Genomic DNA, 26,117 nt, shown 5'->3' with positions numbered 1-26,117 from the left:
CATCTCATTTCAGCTGCTTCCCAGGTTTCCCATTTCAGCTGCTTCCCAGTTTCCCATTTCAGCTGCTTCCAGGTTTCCCAGCACTGCCCTTTCCCTGCATTTTGAAGGTCCCTGGCACTGTGAAAACACAAATCCCAAAGCTGAGCAGCCCTGCCCAGGTCTCTGAACCTTCCCTTGCTTTTTAAACTCTCAGCAAGGTGAGAAGGGATGAGCTGGGGAAGGTTCAGGCTCTGCTGCTCCTCTGAAGGGTAACTGCCCTTCTGTGAGCCATTGAGAGAGGAGAGGAGCATTAAAACCACACATCCATGCAATCCCTGAGCTGGGAAAAGACCCCCAAGATCACCCAGTCCAAGCATTCACCCAGCCCACCACTAAAATAACGAGGCAGGGGGTGTGCCCAGTGCTCCTGCAGGGGACACTGGAACCCCCTGATGTCCCCAGAGCAGCTGGGGAGGTGGGAGAGGGAAACTGAGGCTGGGGCATCCCTCTGCCAGGTCCCCAGAGAGGGGCACAGAGGATGTGGATGTTGTCACAAGTGTCCCCTGCCCTGTCCCACACTCAGTTTGGGTGTTTGGGCTCTGTCAGAGCAGAGTTTGGGCTCTGTCAGAGCAGCAGATCCAGCAAAATCCACTGGGATCCATCCAAATGCCTGTGCAGCCCCAAATCCAGGAGGATTCCTGTGGGGGTTCACCCTAAAGGAGGAGATTCCAGGGCAGCCAGTTTGGTTTCCCTTTGTCCCCTTCCCCTTTTTGTCCCCTTCCCCTCTTTGTCCCCTTCCCCTCTTTGTCCCCTTCCCCTCTCCATCCCAGCCCTGCTGCAGCTCCCAGGGCTGAGGGGAGCCCAGGCAGCAGCAATTTGTCCTTTTCCAGCACAATTCTGCTCACTGGATCCACCACAAGCGCTCTGGAATCAGGACCTGGTCTAAAGCTGCCCAGCCTCCAGCATTCTGAGCAAAACCTCCTCCCTGGCATTCTTCCTGAAGCCTCAGTCCTGCAAACCTTGCAGTTACTCATTAACTGAGTTTTCAGCGTCATTTTTTTCAGGTTTTTATGCCCTTGGAAATGCAGAAAAAGCCTGAAGCATTGCACAAGTGCTCCTTTCTCATTTGAAAAAAAAAATAAAACAAACCCAAACCTCCAGAAACAGCCTTACAGTAGTGCTGGTTTTAAAATAATTCACTTTGGAAGTACCTAAAGCACAGAATTCTCTGCAAGTCCATGCTCCAACCAGGCAGCAGAAGAGCCAGGAACCCCTTCCTTAAGGGACAGCCACGGTGAGAAGGGAAAGGACATAAAAAATCACCACAAAAACCTGCTCCCTGCAGGCTCCAGGGCTGGACACCCCCAAAACCCTCAGCCCCACAACTTTCCTGCCAAATCCTTCCCTGAGCTCCTCCTCAGAGCTCTGCACCCACAGCTGTCCCAGTCTGTCCCTGTTTAGCCCCCCCAAAAAAATCAAAATCACATCTGGCAGCTCCCCAGGAGAAACAGCCCAGTGAAAACACAGCCCAGCAGGATGGCAGCAAACAAGTGTTAACCATTTCCCTCCCCAAATCCCTCCTTTTCTTCTCCCTTTTCCATCTCCTGTTGGATTTTAGGATCCCCAGCCACAGGAACAAGCCCCACACGTCCCAGTTTGGGGCTGGGATGGGGAAAAGTTTGGTCCCAGGACAGGCTGGACATTTCATCAATGCACAAATGGAATTTGCCAAGAGGCATGTTAGGAGTCAATTCTTCACACTCCAGTAATCAGAACAATATTATGGGGGGGAAAAAAAAATTAAAAAAGGGTGAGGGGGAGGGCAGGCAGCAGAGCTCCCATGGGGAATTGGCTGGAGGAGGAAAAGGCTGAGCAAACACCCAGAGTCAAGTGAGGCCCCGAGGCAAGAGCCCTTCACAGCATCCCTGCAGGCTGGACTTCAACCAAAAATCTTCTCCACTCCCCACTTTTCCATTTTTCTATGCAGGAGTGTTTTTAAATTTCTGATTTCCAAATCAAACATGGGGCTGATGAGCCAGACCCAGCTCCTTCAGCCCCTCATCAAGGTCAGTGGGGTTTTCCTGTTTCCAGCTATGCACATTCAACTCAAGGTCCTGCTTCAGACACTCCCAGTGAGTAATAAATCTCTGTTCTTTTATGAATAAATCTCTATTCTTTTAATGAACAAACAGACATTGAAACCTAATCCCACTGAGCACTCAGTCCCCAAAAATCAGATTCTCACAGAGCAGCTGTCATCTACACCAACAAAAATCCCAAACTGTTGCATCATCTGAATACACAGAAAATCATCTCTATTTTAACAGGATGGAACATCCCAGCTGAAAAAGGAAACAAAACCAGACAAACCCAGGTGCTGGTGGATCCATCTCTAGCACCTCCCTGGTCCTGGAGAGGATGCTCCAGGGAATTTCAGCATCCCAAAGTGGAGTTCCCAGTGCAGAGCCCACACAACCAGCTTCCCTGGGGCATTTCCAAAGCCCAGAAAATTCATTTTTTCAAATAAAAACTCATTTTCTGTGCAAGTCTGGCTTGTGAGAGGCCAGCCTGGGAGCAGGGCTGGCGTGGGGGGCTCAGGACACTGCACAATGGTTACTCAGAGCTGCTGAAATTTCTCTATTATAATCTATTATAACTGCTGAAATATCTCTATTGTAACAGAAATATCTCTATTATAATCAATTATAATTAAATACCTCTATTATAACAGGATGGAACATCCCAGCTGAAAAAGGAAACAAAACCAGACAAACCCAGGTGCTGGTGGATCCATCTCTAGCACCTCCCTGGCCCTGGAGAGGATGCTCCAGGGAATTTCAGCATCCCAAAGTGGAGTTCCCAACGCAGAGCCCACACAGCCAGCTTCACTGGGGCATTTCCAAAGCCCAGAAAATTCATTTTTTCAAATAAAAACTCATTTTCTGTGCCTGTGAGAGGCCAGCCTGGGAGCAGGGCTGGCGTGGGGGACTCGGGACACTGCACAATGGTTACTCAGAGCTGCTGAAAGTGGCACTCAGTCAGCTCAGCTCACATCTGCAGCGAGCTGTGAGCTCAGCCCCGCTGCTGGAGCACAGAGGTCCTTTTGATAAATCTCTCTGTACAGGGACTGCAGCACTATTTCCGCATGAAAGAAAGAAATTCCATTTTTTTTTCTCCCCAATCATCTTTGCACAGCCCACTGGCTTGGAAGAGTGAGTTTCTCTCTGCTGCACTCCATCAGGCTCAGGTACAGGCAGGATCTGTCTCACACCTTGGCTCTCCAAGCTTTTATTTCTATCCTCCAGTTTTTTATCTTTATTTTATCCTCCAGTTGTTTTGTCTTTGAGCAGAATTTGTCACAGATCACCCCCAAAGCCTGCAAAAAAAAATCCTCCCACTTTTACTCTCAGTGCACTCAAAATCCTCCCATTTTTACTCTCAGTGCACTCTGAAATATCTCTGTAAATTCTCTATAAGGGGAACAATATTCCTCTTTTTTTTTCTTTTTTTTTTCCTTAAGAAAACTCCACAAAGCTCCACTCCTGCATCCCTCCTCTGCAGAGATGAGCACATTTTAAATCAGATGCACAAAACCAAGCGAGGCTGAAGAGGGGAACCTGTGTGGGGTGACATCCACCACAGCCCCAAGGTGTTCAGGTGTGATATTTCCATGTATTAACTTGCACCAACTCATCTCTGCCCCAAGAAAATTCAGTTTCCTACAGAAGCTTCTTCCACCTCTTTATTTTTTTTTTGCTTTTTTTATTGCTTTTTTTGTTTTGTTTTGTTTTGTTTTTTGTGTGTGTGGTTTTTGTTGTTGTTGTTGGGGTTTTTTGTTTGTTTGGTTTGGTTTTTTTTTTGGTTTTTGTGTGTTTCACAGGTAAGATGCTGTGCTCTGAGCACTGGGGATTGTGGAGTGCCAGAACTTTCAGCCTGCTAGTTTCACTTTTTACTAAACCCCATTTACACCCGCGTGTTAATCTGTTTCTAGAAATGTTAATTATTATTTGTATTATTTGGCCTTGGCACAGCCTCATCGTTAGATACTGAGGGTTTTAATGCAGAAACAGAAGAGCTCGTTACAGAATAAAAAATTCCTTTTATTCCAAGAGTCCCTGAAGTGATATCAGCCAGGATGGATTTCCTTCCTTTCCCAGAGCACATGATGCTCAACAGTTCAGCTCAAGTTTGGAGAGATAAATTCAGCAGCCAGGCACACAAAGCCTGGCTTTGCCTCTTGGCATCTTGCACCCACAGTGATGCTCACTGCACCAAACCTCAAACATCCCATGACAGCACCAGAGGAAGCTCAAATGAAACCACACAATAGTCAGAAATTGTTGGATCACCCAAAAAAAAAAAAAAAAGTCTGGTATCTCTAATTGTATTACTATTTTTATAACCATTTTATTACTATTAAACTTTTAAAATTTTAAAAACAAGTGATTGGTGTTTTTCACATTCCCAGAGCTGGGAATTCTCCCTCAGGCAAGAACTGAAGCCCCAAAGGCTCTGGGAAAAACCCACAGGGTGGCTCCTACAGCGGGGATAAAATCACCAACAACTGGGCAGGAAGGAGTTAAGTGGGTTTTTTCCAGGAAATTAAGTGTGCTTCTTCCATGCAATGACACAAAAATCTCATCTATAAATATAAATAATACTATATTTAATATAAATAATATAAAATATAAATAAAATATAAAAATAAAAATAAATATAAATATACATAAAATATTTATATAGAAATATAAATATATTAAGATATATTATTTATTATATTTATATGTACATTATATAGTATTAATATATATAATATAATATATAATATATTATATATTATATATTATATATAGCATTTATATAATATACAATATATATACATAATGTATAATATATAATATATAATATATAATATATAATATAATATAATATATATAATATATTTTATATATAATATATATTATATTATATAATAGTTTTATATAAATATAAATAATGCAAATTTAAATATAAATAAAAAATTATACACACCCTTCTTTTGGAGAATTCTCCTCACTTCCCTCCCCACCCACCCTGGTGACACAGCAGTCTGAGATGCTCCCAGCTGCCACAGGATCCCCCTTGGGCACACAGCCAATGCCACAGAGCCATCTGAGCAGCTGGCACAGCCACCACGACACGGGGAGCTCCATCCAGGCTGCCTTTTATTTATTTATTAGTTATTATTATTATTTTATCGTCATTTACATTATTATTTATTACTTACAGTTGTTGTTATTATTGTTATTGCTGCTATTATTATTATTATTATTATTATTATTATTATTATTATTATTATTATTATTATTATTATTATTGTAAAAATAAAGGGCAGGGCTGGGATGAGATGGGACACCCAGCTTGGCTGGCAAGCCCTGCTCTGCTCCCAGACACGATTGCTTCATGCACTCCGTGGTGCAGAGAGAAAACACACTGCTTTTAATATGTTCTTGGCTGCAGGAGGTCAGGAAAAAACCCCTGAAATTCAAAATGAGAGAAGAGGAGCAGCAGGTCACAGCTGGCACTGGGTTTACAGCAGCCGTATATCTGGAATTTCTGCACTTTCTGCCTTTTTATATTAATTCATATAAATCCCTCCCTTTTCTCTGCCCAAACTGTGTTAAAAAGGCACCTTTACAAACACTGCTGCAGGGCTGGAGGCTCCTAGATGGGGTTGGAGATGCTGGAGGGAGGGGAATTCTCAGCAGAGAAACAGAAACACCAAGCACCAGCTCTCGGTTATGAATCCCTTAAATAATTCTGATAGCACTCCCCACCCTCCTGTCCGAAAGCAAACAGAAATCGGAGTTTTCTGACTCTCTGGCAGCATTTGGGGTGTGACAGAAAGGGACTGTGGCAGCTGAGCCCCTCCAGAGCTGTCCCAACACATCCAATGGATGCCAAAGAGGGAATCCCTCACCTGGAAGGTGCTGGGGACAAAGAGCACCCAGTGAGGACAGCCTGGATCCCCCCAGGGCTTTCCAGGACCTCCATCGACAGGAGGAATGGAACACTAAAAAATATCCTGAATATCTGGAGCAATTTTGGAGCAAATACCCCAAATTTACAAAGGACACCTCTTGCTTTAGCTCTGATTTCACTCCCCCTCCAAGGCAGCCACTGGAGTGTGCCTGGCTCAGGGCACCTCCCCAGCAGCCACATCCTCTCCCTGGCACTTCAGCCACCCAAAATAAATCTTCTTTGAGCTCTGGCCCTGCCACACACCTGCCAAAATCTCCCTGGGTTCAGCTGAGAGGAAGAATTGATCCAGAGCCTGCTCCAGCTGTGAGGTGGGTGCAGATCTCCCTCCCCAGCCTCTGGAGCAGAACTAGAGAGGAAAACACGACTTTAATCTCAGTACCAGCATCTCCTCCTCCTTCAGCTGCCCTGTGAATCGCTTCCCTTTTTCATTTTTAGAACAGCAGTGTTTCCTATCTGAGGGGCAGGGCAGGGAAGACCCTCATCTTGCCAGAAAAAGCCTTTTTCAAAGAGAGCAAGAACTTCAAAAGGAATTCAGGGCGATTAAATCCACGTCAGGAGGGCAGAGAGGAGCGGGAGGCTAATAAATGGCACGCTCCACAGGTTTATGAATATTTGAACTATATTTCTTTTTAAAAAAATTGTACATTACTGCAAGTTATTTAAAATGAGTAACTCCTTTTAATGAACCTGGCTACCATCACGCTGACTAATAGAGTAATAAAGAGTTTAATCCATATTTATGTACATTTTATGTCATTACAGTTGCTGCCAATAAATTAGCAAGTCCAATAAGAGTTTGATTTTATACCATCACTGCTACTAAATGGGTAACAACACACACTACATGAGCACCAGCTTTTTATTTTATTTCTTTTTCAAGAGCCAGGCTGTACTAACAGCAAGCCTGCAGAATCAGACCCTAGTTAGGGATGAGGCAATATTAACTGAGGCTTTACTCCTGCATCCATGGAAAAAACACTTCTGCAGATGCCACTGGTGATTTATGGAGAGCTCTGAACCACTTTGAAGGGATCAAATATTCAGAAATAATTAATATTGAAGGGGCATGGGTAGAAATACAGGCACCAGGTCACTTCTGCAAACCTGTGCTATGAAACACAGGATGATTGCTTTAAAACTGGACATGGGGGAAAAGAGCTGCCTGTCAGCAATTCCAACTGGCCATGAGCAATTGGAAGTGGCCTTTGGGCTCCCCTGGGGAGCTGGGGGACGCTGCAGATCACAGGGAATGGGATGCACCCATCTGGCAGAGCCTGAGCATCCCATTCCCCAACATCCCACAGAGCCAACTTGGAGTTTCCAGCTCCACTGGGATTTTGGCTGGAGAAGCCCACACGGTTCATGATCCCACTTCACCAGCTGTCACCCTGCTGACAGCAAAAAGCACCTCCCCAGGCTCAAAACTCAAGGAAGAAGCAAAACAAGGAGCAAACCTGGATTTGGGGAGCCCTCAGGCAGAGCAGGAAGGGGCTCCACTGCTCCCATGGCAGCTCCTCCTTGCAGGAGCCAGAAGGAATGATGGAAACATGGAAACCTCTCTCAGAATAACAGCTGGGCAAGGCAGGACTGAGGGATCTGATTTTTCAGCCTCTTTTAAAGCACCAGTGGTTTTCTAACACTAAAAAACGCCGAAGAGTCAAAGCCCTTTAGGCAGAGGCTGGCACCAAGTCCCCTCCTTTCTCCTCAGTAATTACACTAGAGCAATCCCAAAGACTGCTGGTAATTGCTGTCCCAGTGGCCTTTTTGGTTTGGAGGAGAGGAATAATTCTCCCAGTGGCATCCAGAAAGGAAACACCCAACCCCACTCCACCAAAGTCCCTCTGCAATTAAACTCTGTGTAACCGTGACCCACCAGAAGCGCCTCCTACACGGCGTAAGTGTCTTGTAACCAAAAAAACACCATTGATCTGAGCAGTGAATAGCTCCAGGAAGGATTTTTTGTGTGTGAAGTCCGTGTTTGGCCAGTGGGGGTGTGGATTAGAGACTCCTTTTGCTGTGACTCAAAACGGAAAGGGAGCTCTGGTCACCAGCAGATTTTTCCCTGTTTATTTGTTTTGCCACTGTTGAACACAGATCTGAGGGTAATGTGGGAATGAAAGGTGCTGAAGACAATGGGAATGTTTTGACAGGCTTCCAGAGGGATTTAGGGTGGTGCAGAGCTGGACAGCTGATACCTCCACTAAACTGATAAAAAAGAAAAAATGGAGGTTTTTGTATAGAGAGTCTGTGCTTCCCACATTTTCTATGGTTGGTTGAGGATGAGAACAATGTGAAAACAAGCACAATGCAGGCAATAAAGCACATTTGGATCTCTTGGAAGTTTATGACACATTTCTTTCCCAAGTCTCCTAAAAAACCAGATTGCCCTGAGCAAAGAGGGAATGGCAAATCACCTTCAAAAGTCACAAAGGTGAATGTACCCCCAAAAAATGACCAGGGGGAGGGAAGAGCAGAACAAGGAAAAGCAAACTGTGCTCATCAGCTGATGTGTTCCAGCAGTGTTTAACACCAGGCATCAGAGGCAATTTGAAACTGCACAAAGCAAGAGACAATGTGACAATAAAGCAGCATTTTAATTAGCAGCAGTTCCTTCCCCAGCCCAAAAGGTTCCTTCTGTGCATTCACATTCCCAGAACAACAACTGCCTCCTTGTATTCCATAAATCAAAAAAAACCTCATAAAACAAGGCACTGCAATTGCACATTCCACATAATGGTCCAGAAATAAATTAGGCAATAAATATCAAATAATATATCCCCATCAGCAGTGAAAACCTACTCCTTGGATAATCAGAAGGGAAGATGCCTTCCAGCAGCTTATGTCTGGCAGCACGAAACAGGTAAAACAATACAGAGCTTTAATAAATCTTTTATCACCTTTTCTGCTGAAGAATATTGCAATTGTCCTGGGTAATGGCTTCCCTGAGCCCTGTATCCATCAGCCCTGATGCAGTTGGTGTCAAAGGCAGGGGATCAGAGCAAGAGCCACTCGTCAAAACCAGGCAGAGTTTTTCCTTCTTTGATATTTAGTGCCAACCACCACTTACAGCCAACACATTTCTGAGAAGCTCAGGGCACTCATTTCACCCTGCCATCAAACTCCCTGACCCCACAGACACTCAGTGGCCACGTGACAAAAAAATCAGTGGTGATTTCAGCAAAGTTTATTTTGTTCTGCACAGGTGGCAGCAGATGGGGAAGGACCCTAGGCAAGGTTTGGTTCTTCTCAAAAATACATGGGTCACTGCTATGGATATATTTTATGAAAAATCTTTTTGCTAAGATTTTTCTCCTAAGAAGCTGAGAAGCCTCAAAAATGAAATGTAAACAGTAATTATCTGCTGCTGTAGAATGCAACAGGTGCATCTTTGATTAGTCTCATGTGGTTGTTTTTAATTAATGGCCAATCACAGTCCGGCTGTCTCAGATTCTCTCAGACAAGATTTTATTATAATTCCTTTCTATTCCTTTCAAGCCTTCTAATGAAATCCTTCTTCTATTTTTTAGTGTAGACTTAATATATCATTTTCTTTTAATATAATATATATCATAAAATAATAAATCAACCTTCTGAAACATGAAGTCAAGATTCTCAGCTCTTCCCATGTCAGGGTTACCTGCAAATTCCACATTTGGTGACCCCGAGTGAAAAACATTATCACATGTCACATCCTTTAGAGACTGATCCCACAGAGTTTTTCATCTAAAGCAGAAAACTTGATGCCTTGGTTACCCTTCATTAACGACACAGCAGAATCAACCTGTTTTAGGTTTTTAACCCCTAAATTTAGGGTTTTAACCCTTAAATACACTGAGGACACAGCAGAATCCTAAATACACCACAAGCACAGGGGACTGGCGTGCAGTTCTCAGAAGCTGCTCAGAAAACCACAAAATCTTTGTATTTTCATCCCAAACCCAGGGAGCAGCCCCAGTGGCAGAGCTATCCCTCAGCAGTAGCTCTTACCTTCCCAAAATCCCGCACATCAAAGAGGTCAAAGGGATCAAAGAGGTCGCTGTTCCTTAACCCAAATTTGTCGTGGCACACCTTCAGGAAGGTCCGGATGTTCTTCAAACAGAGAAACTGGAGGAGAAAAAGGAAAAAAGGAGGGGGGAAAGTGAGTGAGACAGGCACAAATTACAACTGAGATTTCCTGAGTTAAATGCAAGACAAGCAAGCGGGTGTTGGGGAAGATGAAACAGGAAAGCCTTATAAATATGATTGCCTGGCAAAAGATTTTGAGAATATGGAAACTATAAGCAAGATTGAAATGAAAGCAAACTTTGAGATACCTTAGTTAATGAAAAACTGGAAAACAATGGTGTGGCCAGTTGAAGGTGATCCCCTTTTGATGGAACAACACCCTTTGCTTGCAGGCAGGTCTAAGGGTCAGAGCAGACCCTACAGCTTGGCAGAAGGGGCCCAAAGAGGAGTTTTTAGGGTTTCCAAAGAGTCGTTTTTAGCCTTAGCAGATGGAGCCCAAAGAGGAGTTTTTAGGGTTTAAAATGTAACACAGTTTGGTAATGTAATGATTCTTATAGGCTGTATGGAAATGCTATAGGATTTGTATCTTGTACTAGATTGGTTAGTGAGAATTAGAATATTCAGCACAGAAGAAGATTTATTGTATTGTAACGGGAACCTTGCTCTCTCTTTCCCTCTTCTGGTTTTTGAACAGTTTTTTTTAGCTTTTTGGGACTACTATTGACAGGAGTCAAACGTGCTCTTCTAGCCTCGCTGGTGACATTGAAATGTGTAAAGGGCTGCAGGTACCTTTAATTCTTCGCTCTCTCTCATCCTTTTTACCAGGCTCTTGCCTTCTCTCTCTTTACCACTCTCTTTACCTCTCTCTCTCTTTTTTGGGCCTGCTCTGAGCTGTGTTTGGCAGCTCCCAGCAGGGCCCTGCACCCAGCCAGGCCCTTAGCAATAAACCCCAATTTCCAAGCCCTGGCTTCAGAGATCTCTCATCTCTGTCTGTCCCAACCATCCTACCCCTTATTGCTCCTACAAGCAGGGAGCGAGAAGCTGGCCCTGCAAGGCCAGGCAGTTTATTTGGATTATCCCCAGTTGTTTCTGAGGATGTCAGACTCTGGTGCCCTGCGAGGGCTCCTGTGTTCTCAGCTGCACTCCAGGAACACAAGGCCCCTCTGAAAAACAACTTTCTGCCAAGGTAATGCTGCAGAACTCAAGAACCCAAGGCAGGACGTTTCCCTTTCAAGGTCGAAGGCAAATGTAAATTACAGCTGATGTTGCACAGAAGCCCAGGGTGGAACATTTAACCATTTCCAGCACGATCCCATTTGGCTCCCCACAGAAGGGACACGTGTTACAGCAACAGGACAAGGGGTATAGCTTTAAACTGGCAAAGGGCAGGATTAAATGGATATTGGGAAAGAATTCTTCCCTGTGAGGGTGGGGAGGCCCTGCACAGAAAAGTTGTAGCTGCTCCATCTCTGCAAGTGTCCCTGGAAGGCTGGACAGGGCTTGGAACAACCTGGGATAGAGGAAGGTGTCCCTACCCAGTCTGGATGATCTACAATATCCCTTCCAAAGCTTTGGTTATCCAGCAAGGTTGACTGGCAGAGCAACATCAAGTTTCTCTTTAAAAAAATCCCATCTTTACAGCAATAAAAGGTTGATTATCAAAAATTAATCAGGGTTTCCGAAACCTGAGGACTCCAAATGGTCCTGCTCCTGGCAACACAGGGGCTTAAGAAGAGAAAAATAAAAATCTGCTTCATTTTTCCAGCTGCATCACCTACATCCTTCATCTGCTGAGCCAGCCAATTAGCTTCCCTTCTTTTTACATCCTCACTGCAAAATACCTTCAATTTATGGCTGTATCTTCAGGCAACTCTTCACTTTTCCAGCAAATTCCTCACAGATGCCTAACAAACACGTTAGAATCCTGAGGAAATCAATCCATCAAGGGGGTGAATCACCCCCATGTGATCAACAGGCAGAGGAGCCAAGCTGCCTTTGGGTGGATTCCTCCTGCTTTTGTCACATGGCACAATCCCCGAGCTGCCATCAAACACACACCGCTTGCAAACTTCACCCAGGGTTCAAAGCAAAAGAAAATAGCTTAATTTTCTTTTAATTAAAAGAATCAAAGCACAGTCTTTGGGGCCATGGTATCTCCACAGACGTGGCTGTGGTGCAGCTCGTTAGCGCTGCTTTGGGGATTAGACACGAGGGTTTCCAGGCTGGATTAGCAAAACCACCTCATTAACAGCAGGCTGCTTCACCTACACAAAGCAAGAAATAACCTTTTACCCCTCTGCCCCCCCAGCAGAGCTCCCCCAGCACGGGGGGCACAGGACAGTCCCGTCACATCAGAGCCTTCTCATCAGACAAGCACGTGCCAGAGGCAGGAATTGAAAACAAATCTGGTTTTCTGGGGCATTCCTCTATCTCACATAAACACTGCAGTAAATATAAGTGTCTAGACTGGGAGGGTTTTGGTTGTTTTTTTTTTTTTTTTTTTTTTTGGAATTGCTTTACAGGCTCTCTTGCTGACACTGGTTATTTCACAACTTTATCTCTGCAAGAATTTGCACCCCAGGCTGCGTGTGCTAGCTGCACTGCAGTCCCATTGATCCCAAAGTTCCAGCCTGTGCTTATTTTAAATCCTTTTAAGCCTCCAATTTGGAAAGTTAATGGCACAGGGTGCAGCCACAATTACACACAGCAAGATGCAAACCTCCTCTGCAGAACCGCCCTGCCCTTCTGCAGCATTCCCTCCCTCCCCTGCTCGTCCCAGGCTGGGCAGCACCAAATCACAGTCACAGAATGGTTTGGGATGTTCGGGATTATCCATTTCCACCCCCCTGCCATGGACAGGGACCTTCCACCATCCCAGTTCGCTCCAAGCCTGGCCTTGGGCACTGCCAGGGATGGGGAAGCCACAGCTGCTCTGGGAAATCTGTGCCAGTGTAGGAAACAAAGGCCAAAAATGATGTTCCTCACCCAATTTAGACATGGAAACCCCCTCACCACAGCTGGTAAATAAAAAAAAAAAAGAGGAGGAGGCACCTGTCAGAGTGGCAGCTCCAGGTGACATCAGCAAAGAGCCACCACACCACCAGCCAGGCCCTGGACAAACATGGAGGAAAAAGCCCTTCATCTATTCAAAGAGCTGCTGGAAAAGGCCTGGTGTAAACCACAACAAACACAATTAACCAATTAATTAAGGAGCTGGCAGCAGAGCAAGGCCACCACAGGAACAGCCAGCACTGGGGATGACAGCTGCAGGTGGGTTTCACCCTCACTCTTGGAGCACCAGAAGTCCAGGTGGGGACACCCAGCATGGGTGTTGGTGGCAGAATTCCCTCCTGGCCCTTCTCCTGTGGCCAATCTGCAAAGTGGCATCTTGTGCTTTTGATTTTCTTGGCGTTTCGAGGTCGCTGCTGATGGAAGATGATGAATCCTTGGCTCAGGACTGTTACTCAACAGCCACAGGTTAAAATTAGCTCCCATTTAACATGGGCTGTGCTGAGGCCATTTTATTCACCAGTCAATCACACCTTTGGACAAGCAAACATTTCACAGGAGAGAAAAGAAATCAATGTTTTCCATGGGGCTCATTCAGCACCTGTCAGGCCCAAAATCAGTGGTGTCATTTATCTGCTTTGAGTGAGGCTGGAGCTGAGCAGGGTCCTGAGAACAAGGGAGCACCAACATCACAAATTCCCAATCCTACCACCCTCCTGTGCATCCAAAACAACCTTGGAACCACCAGCCACGGCTCCTGGGCACAGAGCTGAGAGCACACAGAATTCCATGGCCACCAACATTTCCATGGCCACCAACATTTCCAGGCTCTGGGACAGCCCCAGAACAAATCCTTGGCTGGGGAGAACATCCTGGGCACTGCAAAGCCCATCAGAGAGGGAAGAGGGACTGCAACAGGGATGGGATTGTGAAAAACAGAGCAAGAAACTCATCTGGTGAAACAAAACACCTTGAAGGCTGATAATGGATGAGAAAAGTGTGGTCAGCTCTGCCCCAGGCCTTGCAGGGTTGTAAGAACCAGCACTAGAGAGAGGCAGCAAAGGGCCCCACACCTGCACTCACCCAGTTTCAGAAGAGCTCTGCTTATTTTTAACCACTCTGCAGAGTCATAATGTGAATAAACTGCTCTGAACTCCCACTGGGACCCCTCCTGCACACAGGGTGGCCAACAGCACCAATGCCTGGGACACATGGGAGCTCCTCAGCAGCTTCTGGGATGCTCTGTTTAAAAGAAGGTTTTCATGATTTTTCTCTCTTGTAGTGGATTCAATGAGTTTAGAGACTCCTCAGACGATCACAGGGCATACAAGGATTGTGCTGCCAAGTTTTCGTGCCACTCAAACTCCGAAATGCAATGGAGGTGCCTTCAGGGGAGGTCAAAAAAGGGGTAACTTGGTATTTGAGCAACTCCACTTTGCACTGGGATCTCAGCAGGGACATGCCCAGCCACCCCAGGGCAGGTCAATGTTTCTGCAATTGGAAACTCCGGCCCTGGGGGTGGGAGAGGACTCTTGGGGAGGGTGTGGGTGACTCTTCCTCACAGCCCACACTTCAGGCCCCTCCCTGCAGTCCCCAAATGACTGGGCAGCCGCGGCACCTGCACTGACAAAGACAGGAACCATTTCCAATGCAAATTCACCAGAGAAGAGAAAACTACTCGGGGTGGGCTGGAAACACATCCCAGCCCTAAAGGCTTGAAGGCCACACAGGCACCCACCAAAACTGCTTTGTTAATGGAGAAACACAACCATTTTTGTTAGAAAAGACCTCGAAGATCGAGTCCAACCATCACTGCCAAGCCCTCCACTAAGGGGTGCCTTGTCCTAAATGCCGTGTCCCTAAATGGCACATCCATACCCCATTAAATCCCACCAGGGATGGGGACTCTGTCACTTTCTCAGCCTGGGGATGGCAGAGACAGCCAAGAAGCTGGAGAATGCAGCAGCAATCACTCAACAACCAAGGAGAAATCCCAGGTGGGGTCTGGAGGAGCATCAAAGCAGCCCCTGCTCCTCACACGCAGAGCTTGGGAATCTCTGAGAGACTCCTAAAAATGCCATAAAACACAAGGAAAGGAAAGAAACGAGGAGGATGGTTTTGCCTGGAAGGGCAGGAACACCCAGCAGCTCACAGCACTTTGGGAAGGGCCTTTAGGAGAGGGTTTGGGGCTGTGGAGGGAGCACACAATGGCACAAGGGGTGTCTGGGCAATGTGCCCAGCATGGCCAAAGCCCTGGGCTTGAAATGTGTCCTGCAGCATGCAGGGAATGCTGGAGCTCTGCTGGGGGAGATAACCCCTCTGAGGGGTGATGCAAGGGACTTTCTTTAGCACTTCCTGGCCCTGATGTCAGATTTCCTCTTGTCTCACTGCCGGGCAAGAAGTGAGTCCTCAACAGGGAGCTGGGAGCATCTGCTGATCACAGGCTCTGCAAATGGGCAAGGGAGGCTGGCTCCCTGAGAAAACACATCATTGACCAGGGGAAAACAGGTGTGCCACGGCCCAAACCTCCGCAGGGAGCCAAAGGATGCACCTCGGAGCCACAGTGACTTGTCCTGTGCTGCTCATCAAATCTCCCTTGGCTTCCTCCAACATCAGGAATGGACAGAAAGTCCAAGGGTATCCAGTGGGAACTGCAGGGCTGCAGCCATCACAGGGCAGGGGTTGGGACTGGCTGGTCTTTAAGGTCTCTTCAAACCCAAACCATTCTCTAAAAGTGAAAATCACGACCTGCATCTGCCCTCCCCAAACGGCTCTGCCCCGTCCCGCTCCCCTCCACACCAAGGCCTCCGCAGGACAGTTTTGGGACCAGCAATGAGTCAAAAGCACCAGTGGAGCTTGGATTCCCCCCACTAAATCTCCCATGGCTTTGTTCCTGCTGGCTTTGTTCCTCCCCAGCTTCGCCCCATTGTCTCTGGTGCAGAGGCAGCACAAAACCTCTCTGCAGAGAATTCCCCAACGCATTTGGATTCAAGTCAGAGCTCATCAATTACTTCAGATGGACAGATTAAATTTCAGGTTGTTGGACAGCAGATTTATCTATTGAGAAGTGGAGAATGAAATTATTTCTCAAACAGTTTAGCACTATTATTCCCCCCCCCTTTGCCTTTCAAAGCCATTCCCATTGCTGAGTGCTCCAGGGCTGGGCAAATTCCACTTAGGGAGGCTGATTAATGAGCCTGAAACACTGATGAGGGCTGACCTCTCCACAGCTTCTCCTTCTCACATCCCCTCACAAGCACCATTCATCCCTAGGAAAGCACCTGAGGGAAAGCAACCATGGATTTTAGCAACCACCCGTAGCAGGGCACTGGGAGGAACTGGGGGAAAGCAAGAAAAGGGAGGAAAATCAGCCAGAGCTCAGGGGGGATGAAAAATTCCTGCACAAACTCGCCAGGAGCTTCCACCTTGCCCAGGAGAAGCACAGCAAGGTCCAGCAGCAGGGCAGTAGAGGCTGCCAAGCCCTGCTCTGGTCCTGTTCATCCTCAAACCTTCACTCAAAGGGACAAAGATCCCTCCCCAGTCACCCCTCAGGAATTCCCCACCATGGGCTCTCAAAGGGAAGAGGTGTCTCAGTTAACAATATAAAACCCATTAAATGGAAACCAGGGTATACATGGAATTGTGAAAAATAATTAAAACCTGGAAAATAAAAGTAAAAAAATAACAAACAGAGAATATGGAGCAACCTGTTAAATACCCAGAGGCAGAGGACACTCAGAGGGGGCAGCTGTCACCCTGCCAAGCCCAGGCCTCCAAGAGCTCATCCTATTTTACCCAAGGAAGTTCTCCTGACTCCTGAACTCCCCATGAAGATTGCCAGGCTCATTTCCCCCATTACACATGGAAAAAAAAAAGGAAAAGCAAAAAGAACGCTGTAAGTGTGACTAAAACCCCCCCATCCATCAGGCAGCTGAGATGGGTAACTCGGGATAATAACTCAGAGCTGGAGGAGGGGACAAGGCTCTGGTGACATTGGGATGTCCCAGGCAAGCCCAGATGTTTGTGTGCTCAGAGGTGAAATCCCAGCAGCACTGATGGCCTCCCCAAAGCCCCAAAACCCCTCGCTGGTGACAGGGGAGGCTCTGAGAGCCCGTGCCAGGAGGCGGCAGATCCCACATTCCCTGGAGAACGCCGGGCTCCGTCCGTCTGTCCATCCACGGTCACCCCACGGCACTCAGGGGCTCTAATGAGAGGAAGGAAGATGCAACTTCCCGAACAGAAAACGCTGGAGCTGCCACTGCTGACAGTACTTCCCTCCTTTGTGGAGCCCCCCTGGGCCTGCAGGGGCTGGGAAAGGCAGAATAATTGAGGTTTTAGGGCTTTAATTGCAATGCCTGGCAGGGTTTCACCCACGGTGCTCACAAGGGCTGAAATTGCCCCAACCACCCCAAATCCAGCGGGTCCAACACGTCCAGCACTGGTGCAACCCCCCCAGGCACAGAAATGAGGTTTGTGTCACCCAAACCCTTCCCAATGGGGCTCTGGAAAACCCCAATCAAATCCCTGTGCCGCTGATTGTACTCTAGAAGTGATCTTTTAGGATTTCTCTGAGAGACCTGAAGAGCCAATCCCAGGATTAACAAAGAATTTCTGGCAAAAGCAGGTGAGCAAAGTGGATATTTTAGGATTTCGCTGAGAGACCTGAAGAGCCAATCCCAGGAATAACAAAGAGCTTCTGGCAAAAGCAGGTGGGCACAGCCCCACTCTGACGGCCCTGATGCCCAGCAGCTCCTGGGGGATGGATGGCAAGGCAGGGAGAGAGGCTTTGCACCCCTGAGTGTGGACAGGCCACCAAGGATCACCCAGAGGAGAAACCCAGAAACGTCCAGGGTTCATCATTTGTGCCAGCACATCCATCCAAGGTGGTTCTTTTGGGGCTTTCTCCCAGAATCCAGGAATTTCAGAGCGCTGCATGCCAGATCTGGGTGTCTCCACTGCACACTGACAAATCCAGGCTGGGCTTTTGCAGAAAGCAATGAAATCTGGGGCTGCAGAAAGCCTGGGAGCAGCAGGGCTCAGAGGCATTGCTCAACCTGCCCACATGTGGCATCCTGAATGAAGAGTTCCCTTCCACGCTGCTCAAACCCCTCCCTGCTGGAGGGAACACAGCTCTATCAGGGGAACTAATTTAAAAAAAAAAGGGGGGGGAAAAAAAAAAAACAGAATAAAAAAAGAGATTTCTTAGCTCATAGTATTGCTGTGATTCCCAACCTTGTGTTTGCCTCACCCAGGATCACACTTCACCCCGAAAACACGACCACAGATAAGAGATGGGACATGTGAAAAACAAACCCTGCTGGGAGCTGATGGAGAAATGAGATAACTCCATGCGTGGGAAGGCTCCTGCAGAGAAAACTCCAAACATCTGGGCCAACCCAAAGCTCTGAGAGAGGACTTGGCCTGAACCATGACAATCAAATTACAACAGAGCACTTGAGGAAAGGCAGGAATTGCGTAAGCCCAGCTGGAGTGACACTGCAGGGCTGCTCTTCCAGGGAGCTTTCCAGGCAGGCATTGCCCTCCTGCTCCTCAGGCTGGCCCAGGGAATGGGACCCTGATGGACTCTGCACAGGCCAGGGATGAGAAAAGCTCTGGTGCAGCTCTCAGATGAGTCAAGAGCAGCCAAGGCAGCAAATGGAGCCTTGTCACGTCAAGCACTGGGTGCAGCCTGCAAGCCTGGGCTCATGCAAGGCATTCCCACAACTCATTTTTGTCTCTTTAAAACCAAGCTGCCCTGAAAAAATGGTGAAGAGCCAAGCTCTGAAACTTCTGTGAGCCACAGAGTGGGATTGGAGGGTGTCTGCAGTGTCATTCATGCAAAACTGTCAAAACCGACAAATAAATAATAATCAAACATGCAAGCTGAATTAAAAATCTTTATCCATCAGTTATAGAGGAGTCCCATATGAGTAGATTTTAAATATTCATTGATATCTGGAAGGTCCCAGCCCATGGCTCCAATGAGCTTTACGGTCCTCTCCATAAAATCTGTGATTTTATGATCCCCAAACACCCCTGAGCTGACATTAGCCAGAGGAACAAAATCATTTCAGGGGCCTCGCTGCAGACTCTGCTTTCTTAAAGCACCTCAAGAAATCTGATTTTACAAATTCTGCCACCAGACCAACAGCATGCAATCTTCCAACGTCCAGAAGACTCTTCTGGGAAGAGCTTGTATGGCTGCCATGGCATTATTCATCCGTGGTGGGGAAAATTCAATTTTTCTGCACACAGTCACGCTGTGGGGTGACTCCTTTCCAATTAGCCTCACTTCACTCCCACAAAGCCTCCAAAATTCCAGCCAAATGTGGTGTTTTCCTCAGTGCAAGGAGTGCCAGGGTACCTGCCAGGAGGCAGAACAAACAAACTCCTGCCACATTCATCCCACAGAGCCCAAGCAGAGCATCACCCACAGGGAAATCACCGCTGCAAAGCAAACTCTGAGCCAAGGAAAACATTCATAACTCACAGCTTTTACCTTTGAAATGGGTGATGGAAGAAATAAAAGCCTGGAAAAGCTGCAAATGTCTGTTGTGGTCTGTCACTGTCATACTTTCTGAAAAATCCCTTTGCCAGGATTTCTCCTCCTGGGAAGCCTCACAATATTTATTTCCTTTGCTTCTGCTGTGTTTTGCTGCTCTGGAATGTGGTGGGAGATTGTTTATCCAACAGGTGGTTGGATCATTCAAGGTTTGATTGGTTCCGTGTGAATTGTTTTAACTTAATGACCAATCACCATCAGCGGTGTCAGGACTCTGGAAGGAGGCACGAGTTCTGATTATCATCCTTTGTAACTTTCTGTCTGTATCCTTTGTCTGTTCTTTAGTATAGTTTTAGGATAGCATAATATCATATCATATATAATTACTGTTGTGTCATTAATAATATAATATAATATAATATAATCTAATATAATATAATATAATATAATATAATCTAATATAATATAATATAATATAATATAATATAATATAATATAATATAATATAATATAATATAATATAATATAATATAATATAATATAATAAGTATAGAATAATTGATATAATATAATATAATATAATATAATATAATATAATATAATATAATATAATATAATATAATATAATATAATATAATATAGTTAATGTAATTAATACAATATAATATCATATATCAGTAACACATAAATATCATATAATAAATATAATTAATATAGGATCATATCATAATAAATTAGCCCTCTAAGAACATAGAGCCAGATTCATCAGTTCCTCCTCCATCCTGGGGACCTCAGCAGATACCACAGTGCTGAGATTTGCAGAGCTTTGTGCACCGGACAAGACCTGGAGGGGAGAGCTCAGCTCCCAGATCAGCAGTGGAGATGGAAATAGCCCACCCTTGGTGACACCAGGGCTGGGTGACACCTCCTGGGCTGCCAGGCACCCCCAGAGCCCTGCTGAAAACCAGGCCAGTGGGTTTGAGAGAAACAGCCCTCAAAATGTCACCCCAGGGGCCGGGATGGCATTTTTAGAAGCAGACAACAAATTCTCAGAACATTTCACTTAATGGCACCAGGTAATGATGCTGAAAGACACCCCCCCAGCTCCTGCCTAGAGAAGGAATTAAAACCACAGCACTCCTCACATTCTGGAGAACTGCTGCAGACCTGCACACGAAATCAAGCTGCATTTTCACAAGACTGAGCCCCAAAATGTGCTTTTGAACAGGTCCCTGGATGCTCGTGGCTGCACAGCAGGGCTCTGTGCTGCCAGCAGCTCCTCAGGGCAGAGCTGAGGCTGGCCCAGCAGCTCTGCACCTTCCTCACCCCAAAAAGGAAAAGGGGTGGAAATGGATAACCCTGAACATCCCAAACCATTCTGTGACTGTGATTTGGTGCTGCCCAGCCTGGGATGAGCAGGGGAGGGAGGGAATGCTGCAGAAGGGCAGGGCGGTTCTGCAGAGGAGGTTTGCATCTTGCTGTGTGTAATTGTGGCTGCACCCTGTGCCATTAACCTCCAAAAGCAGCAGGAATGGGGGTCGTGGGGTGCCCCTGGGCCAACCAACCTGTGCACTGCTCCTCCAACATGAGCAGCTCTCCTGGAGCACAGACCCTGCTGGGGAGGGAGCTCCTCTGGGCCTCCTGGGTGATGGGGAGAGCTGAGCACTGAGTTTCTGAATTTCCAGCTCTGGGCAGCAGCAGGAGCTGAGGCAGGGGCTGGCAGAGCTGGGCAGAGCAGCCTGGGGTGGCTGTGCCAGCACCTGGGACAGAGGATGGACAGACAGCCCTGGGGGTCACTCAGGGCTTCTTGCTCTCCTCAGCTTTAAATGATGAATGGTTTGGTGGCATTTCAGTATAGGAAGAGGCAGTGCTGGGAACAGGAGGGGATTTTGGTCATGCTCACATTTAAAGCAAGGCTGGGATGAACTCCCTGCACTGCACCTTCCCCCCAGGAACAGGAAAATAGCAGAGTTTGAAATGCTAAAGCACAGCTGGGTACTCAGAACTCCCCTGGCAGCAGGAGAAACCCCCCATGAGTCTCTACCAGCTCCAGAAAGCTTCAGAGCACATCCCAAAATCCCATTTGCCCAAATACATCAACCCCAAACCCATCCCTGTGTCCAGGAAAGGAAAACCCACCCACAAGCACAAACACCCATTTTTCTTTCCACCTAAAGCACTCGTGCTGCCCTGGGCAATTTGCATTCAGGGTATCAGTTCCTCTCCTCGTAGCACTGCAAGGAAATTAATTAACTGAAGAGTAACTGTGAGTATCACAGAGCTTGGGAGGCCGAGACAGGAAATCTGAAGGTTAACCATCATCTCTAATGCAGGCACCAGATAAAAATCAGAATGAACTTTGATCAAGGAGAGGATGAAGAGGCCACTGGCATTACTATGATGTTGGTTAGTTGTTTGTTTTTTTTTTTTTTTTAAGATTTTAAGATTAGAGGCTGTATTTTATCTGTAAGATTTCAATTAAGCATTTTCAGCCCTCGTGGAGGAAAGGGAGAGGTTTAATTCCTTACTAGAGAGTATCAAGCATCATTGCAATCACTGTGACATCAGTGAAAACCCGGTGAAAAGCACAAGAGCTGTCATTCCTCCATCCTGGCACCTATTTGGAAAGAAACCCTAATTTGGAAGGATGCTCAGAGCCCCAGCAGGGGCAGGGCTGTCCTAAACCAGCCCCAGCAGTGCCCAGCACTGCTCAGTTATCCCAACTCACACCACAGGGACAAAACAGGCAACAAAAAGGAAATCACTTCTCATCTCGAGTTATTTTTTTACAAGGGTGGAACTGAATGAGAGACTCCAGCCAGAGCTGAGTCTGGTTCTGGGAAGTTTCCTAAAAGCATCAAGAGATTTTTTACCACCATGAATTAAAGATTTCTGCAGTGAGCAGTGCTTAAATTTTGGCCACAGACTCCAAACCTCCCTGGGTTTGGACACAACTCTGTCCCTGACCTCTCCTGAATTAAAACAAGGGCAGCTTCATCTCTGCCCAATTTATTTCAATCTCTCCTTGAGGATGTGACTATTTTACCTTATCTGGAAGATTTTTTTTTCCCTCCCTTGCCAAGCTCCAGAGGTAAAATTTACTGCCCCAGCAATGCAGAACAGTTCCTGCTCCCCATGATGAAAACAGGCTACAGAAAATTAATCTGCTGGCTACTTAATTTGTAAAGCTGCTTAAAAAGGTCAGGTCCCCAGCTCATAAAAACCACCAGTGAGAACAGATCCCAGCGATTACGGGAAACAAGGCTCTGGATATTTCTATAAATTAATGCTTGGGGAGGATAACAAGATAACAGGACCCTCTAATTTAACACCCACATCCCATTCCTGGCAGCTCCACACACTCATTTATTACAGTAACACATCAGGGGTGCACCCAAAGCTGGCACCTGGGGCTAGAGGGGGTTGGAGATCCTCCCAAAATCCTCCCAAAATGCTTTGACTGAACAGTTTCCAGACCTGGATTAATATTTCTGTAAAGCAAGTTCTCCTTTCTGAGCCAGGCTAACAGGGGTTAAACTCACACAAGTAGAGAAATATATTTTTTTAATCTTTTTTTTCCCTGCTAAAAATAAGGAAGAACGTTATTTTGTGTTTTGTGAGGGGGGCTATATTTTTTCAAACTAGGCTTCAGTAAATTATTTCATGGGAAGTTGCATGTTGGGGATTCATCACAAATACTTGTGTAATTCTGCACTGATTTAGCCTGTTAAGCAGCAAAACTCCACTGGAAGATCTCCCTGTGAGACAATGGGAAAATCCAGGTTGGCTGTCTGAGAATTCCTGCATGGAATTGGGTCCTGTCAAACCCAGCCATTCCCCAGGACATCATTTCCTCTGGAACAACCTGCTCCAGTGCAAGGTGTCCCTGCCCTGGGGCACTGCATGAGCACCCAGGTCCCTTCCATCCCAAACCAGCCTGGGATTCCATGGATTTCATGAGGAATTTCCCAGCCAGACAGGAGCAGCTCCACCAGACAGTGCACAAGCAAAGCTGGCTGTTAATTGGAATATCTCAAATAAACTCTGGGAGCAGGGTAATTGCATTTGCAGAGCGTTAGGGAAGGTTGGGTTGCTTTTTGCTGTGCCAGGCTAATTAATTTGGTACAATTTGAGGATGCAGATAAGGCCCCAGGGACATGTTGGGCTGGACCATTAATGCTGTGCTTCAGCCAGAGGGGTGAAGAGGGGAACTGGCAGCAGCATCTGATTCCTTCTCAGCAGCTTCACTGCATCTCCTTCCAAAGCCACCCACTCTGCTGGACTGGGCTGACAACTGTCTGGACAGGAAAGGACAACATTTGGAGTTTATGGGAGAGGATCAATAAGTCTAAACAGGCAGCAGCCCTAAAAAAGCTCACTGACCCACAAATTAAAGTGACTTTACTGACACAGTTCAGACACTATCAACACCCAGTCAAAGGCACACTCTTCATTTCCCCTTTTTTTTCTTTTTTTTTTTTTTTTTTGTTTCTGGCAGCATCCCTGCTTTAATTTCCTAAGTACCACCCAACCGAAGTTAATTTTTAGTACAGCTGCATGTATGACTTCCTTCTGCTTTAAATTATCCCTTCTCTTAGCAACTGCCTCCACCAACACACACACACACACAGAGTGGAACTCAGGGAGGGATTTTTTAAGCCCAGAATCAAGGTGTGAGAACAAGCACCAAGGTTTTTGTCAGACTTCTGTACACTCAGCTCTGAGCAGGAGCTATTAAAAAGCCTGGTTTAGGAGCCAGCACAATGCATTTAAAAAGCCATCCAGCAAACATTAAGGCAGGTCTGGCTCCTGTGGAAATGGCTGTGGCACACATTAGGCTGAGCTGTTAGGAATAAATTGTTCCTCTGCATAATGCAATGGAGACCATGCAAAGAGGGGAAAATGAAGGCTCCACAGTATTTTACAGGGCTATAAACAGCCAGGGAAATAAAACATCTCTCCTAAGGTGTAGCTTCCAATGCAAAAAGCTCTTATTCAAAGCAGGGCTGCCTCCAGCTCCGTGGGGGGAAAGCTCTCCAGCTGCTGAGTGCCTCGGGGAGGGGAGCAAAAATAACATGTCATGTAAAGTCATCGTGACCTGTCACTTCTGCTCACACTCAGGGAGCAGATGGAGGCTTTTCCTGGAGCACACTCCACCAGGAACAGCATTCCCAGGCCAGGGCTGGGGCAGGGACCAACATCTGCCTGCTGGAGCTCTGGCAAGGGCTCCAGGGAGGGGAGAGGATGAGGAGCCAAGCACTGCTCACATCCCTGGGATGGGCACTGGAGCCTCCAGGGAACAAAGCTGTTCCACCTTTGGCTTTGGAACAGCACAGGTGGAGCTCCAAAGGGTGCTGGCAGCCCCTGGGTATTCCCAGATCCCAAATCTCTGAGTTCTGGGAGCCCAGAGACAGCTGAGCCCTCTGTGAGCCCAGCCCTGCACACCCAGGATGTGCTCACTCTTCTCATCCATCATTCCCCAGCTTGGCAGGAAGGACCAAAGGGATTTCATGGAATTTTTAATCCTCCTCCACTCCCAAATGCCTCCTTCCACCCCAGGAAACTTTCCTCACACTGCACTGAATAATGCAAGGAACATCCTGTAAAAGTGATGCAACCATCTGAAACACAACTGCAGTTTTGGTTTCCTGCCATGTCAGCTCTCCCCTGGTATGGAGCTGCTGGGCTCACTCAGACACTCAACTCTTGAACTTTTGTCCCTCCTCCAGCACATGGAACGAGCTCCCAGCTGCTCTGTGCCCAGCAACAAGGGGATCCCAAGCTACTCAACAAAAAAAACCCCAAATCTTATAAAACAAATTTCAAGAGATCAAGGGAGACACTGTGATTTGCTCCAAAAACTCAGGGAAATCAGCTACAAGGTGCCAGTGGGTTTTCAGCTGGGCACAATGTGGATGCAGCTATTTGGGGTTTTTTTGGAGGTGGCTTTGATGGGGGAAGTGTGCAAACAAAGTCATTTCAAGCCCAGATAAATCCAGCTGGGAAAGGTTCAGCATTCCCCACAGTTCTTTCTCCAGGGCAGCCCAGTGTCAAGCCCAGCTCTGAATGCTCAGGGAGGAACTCCAGGGTTGCACAACCACCAGGATGGAATCCTCCTTCCCCACCTCCAGGCACATCCCACAACCTGACAGCAGCACCACTCGCACAATGAGCCCAAATCCCCCGGAAAACAGCAGAGGTGCCCTGGGTCAGCAGCGATGGTCACACAGCACCTCCAAACTTCTGCCTGTGCCTTGGACACCTTCATCCCACCACCAGGAGCTCCAAGGTCTCACAGCAGGTCAGTGTGACCCCAAAAACTGCTCCTAAACCCTCTGGGAAATGCAGCTCAGCTCTCTTGCAGCCCCTCTCCAGGCTGGGAGGTTTGGGGGTGCCCCTGGGCAGCCTGGAGAAGGGACAGCACCCAGGGAATGCTGCGGAGGGCACAGACTGTCCCACAGCTCTCCAAACTTCCTGCAAAAGGATCCATGTCCTAAATCTGGGACTCAGCACCAGCCCAGGAGGAGGAGGAGGATGAGGGGAGGAAGAATTCACACTTCTGTCCCCTTCCCTTCACACAGCCACACACCAACATAATATA

General features: G+C 46.9%; 1 protein-coding gene across 5 annotated transcripts in view; it reads right to left on the bottom strand.

Moving 5' to 3' along the window:
* The window catches only part of VAV2 (vav guanine nucleotide exchange factor 2), a 122,021-nt gene that overhangs the window by 80,537 nt on the left and 15,367 nt on the right, over positions 1-26,117 (bottom strand). For all 5 annotated transcript variants that reach the window (XM_030961587.1, XM_030961583.1, XM_030961585.1 and 2 more), the window contains exon 2: positions 9,988-10,104. In XM_030961587.1, the coding sequence (XP_030817447.1) occupies positions 9,988-10,104 (117 nt within the window). The remainder of the gene's footprint in view (positions 1-9,987; positions 10,105-26,117) is intronic.

The sequence above is a fragment of the Camarhynchus parvulus genome, chromosome 17, assembly GCF_901933205.1.
Source record: "Camarhynchus parvulus chromosome 17, STF_HiC, whole genome shotgun sequence".
Classification (NCBI taxonomy): domain Eukaryota; kingdom Metazoa; phylum Chordata; class Aves; order Passeriformes; family Thraupidae; genus Camarhynchus; species Camarhynchus parvulus.
This window is presented reverse-complemented; position numbering and strand designations above follow the sequence as displayed.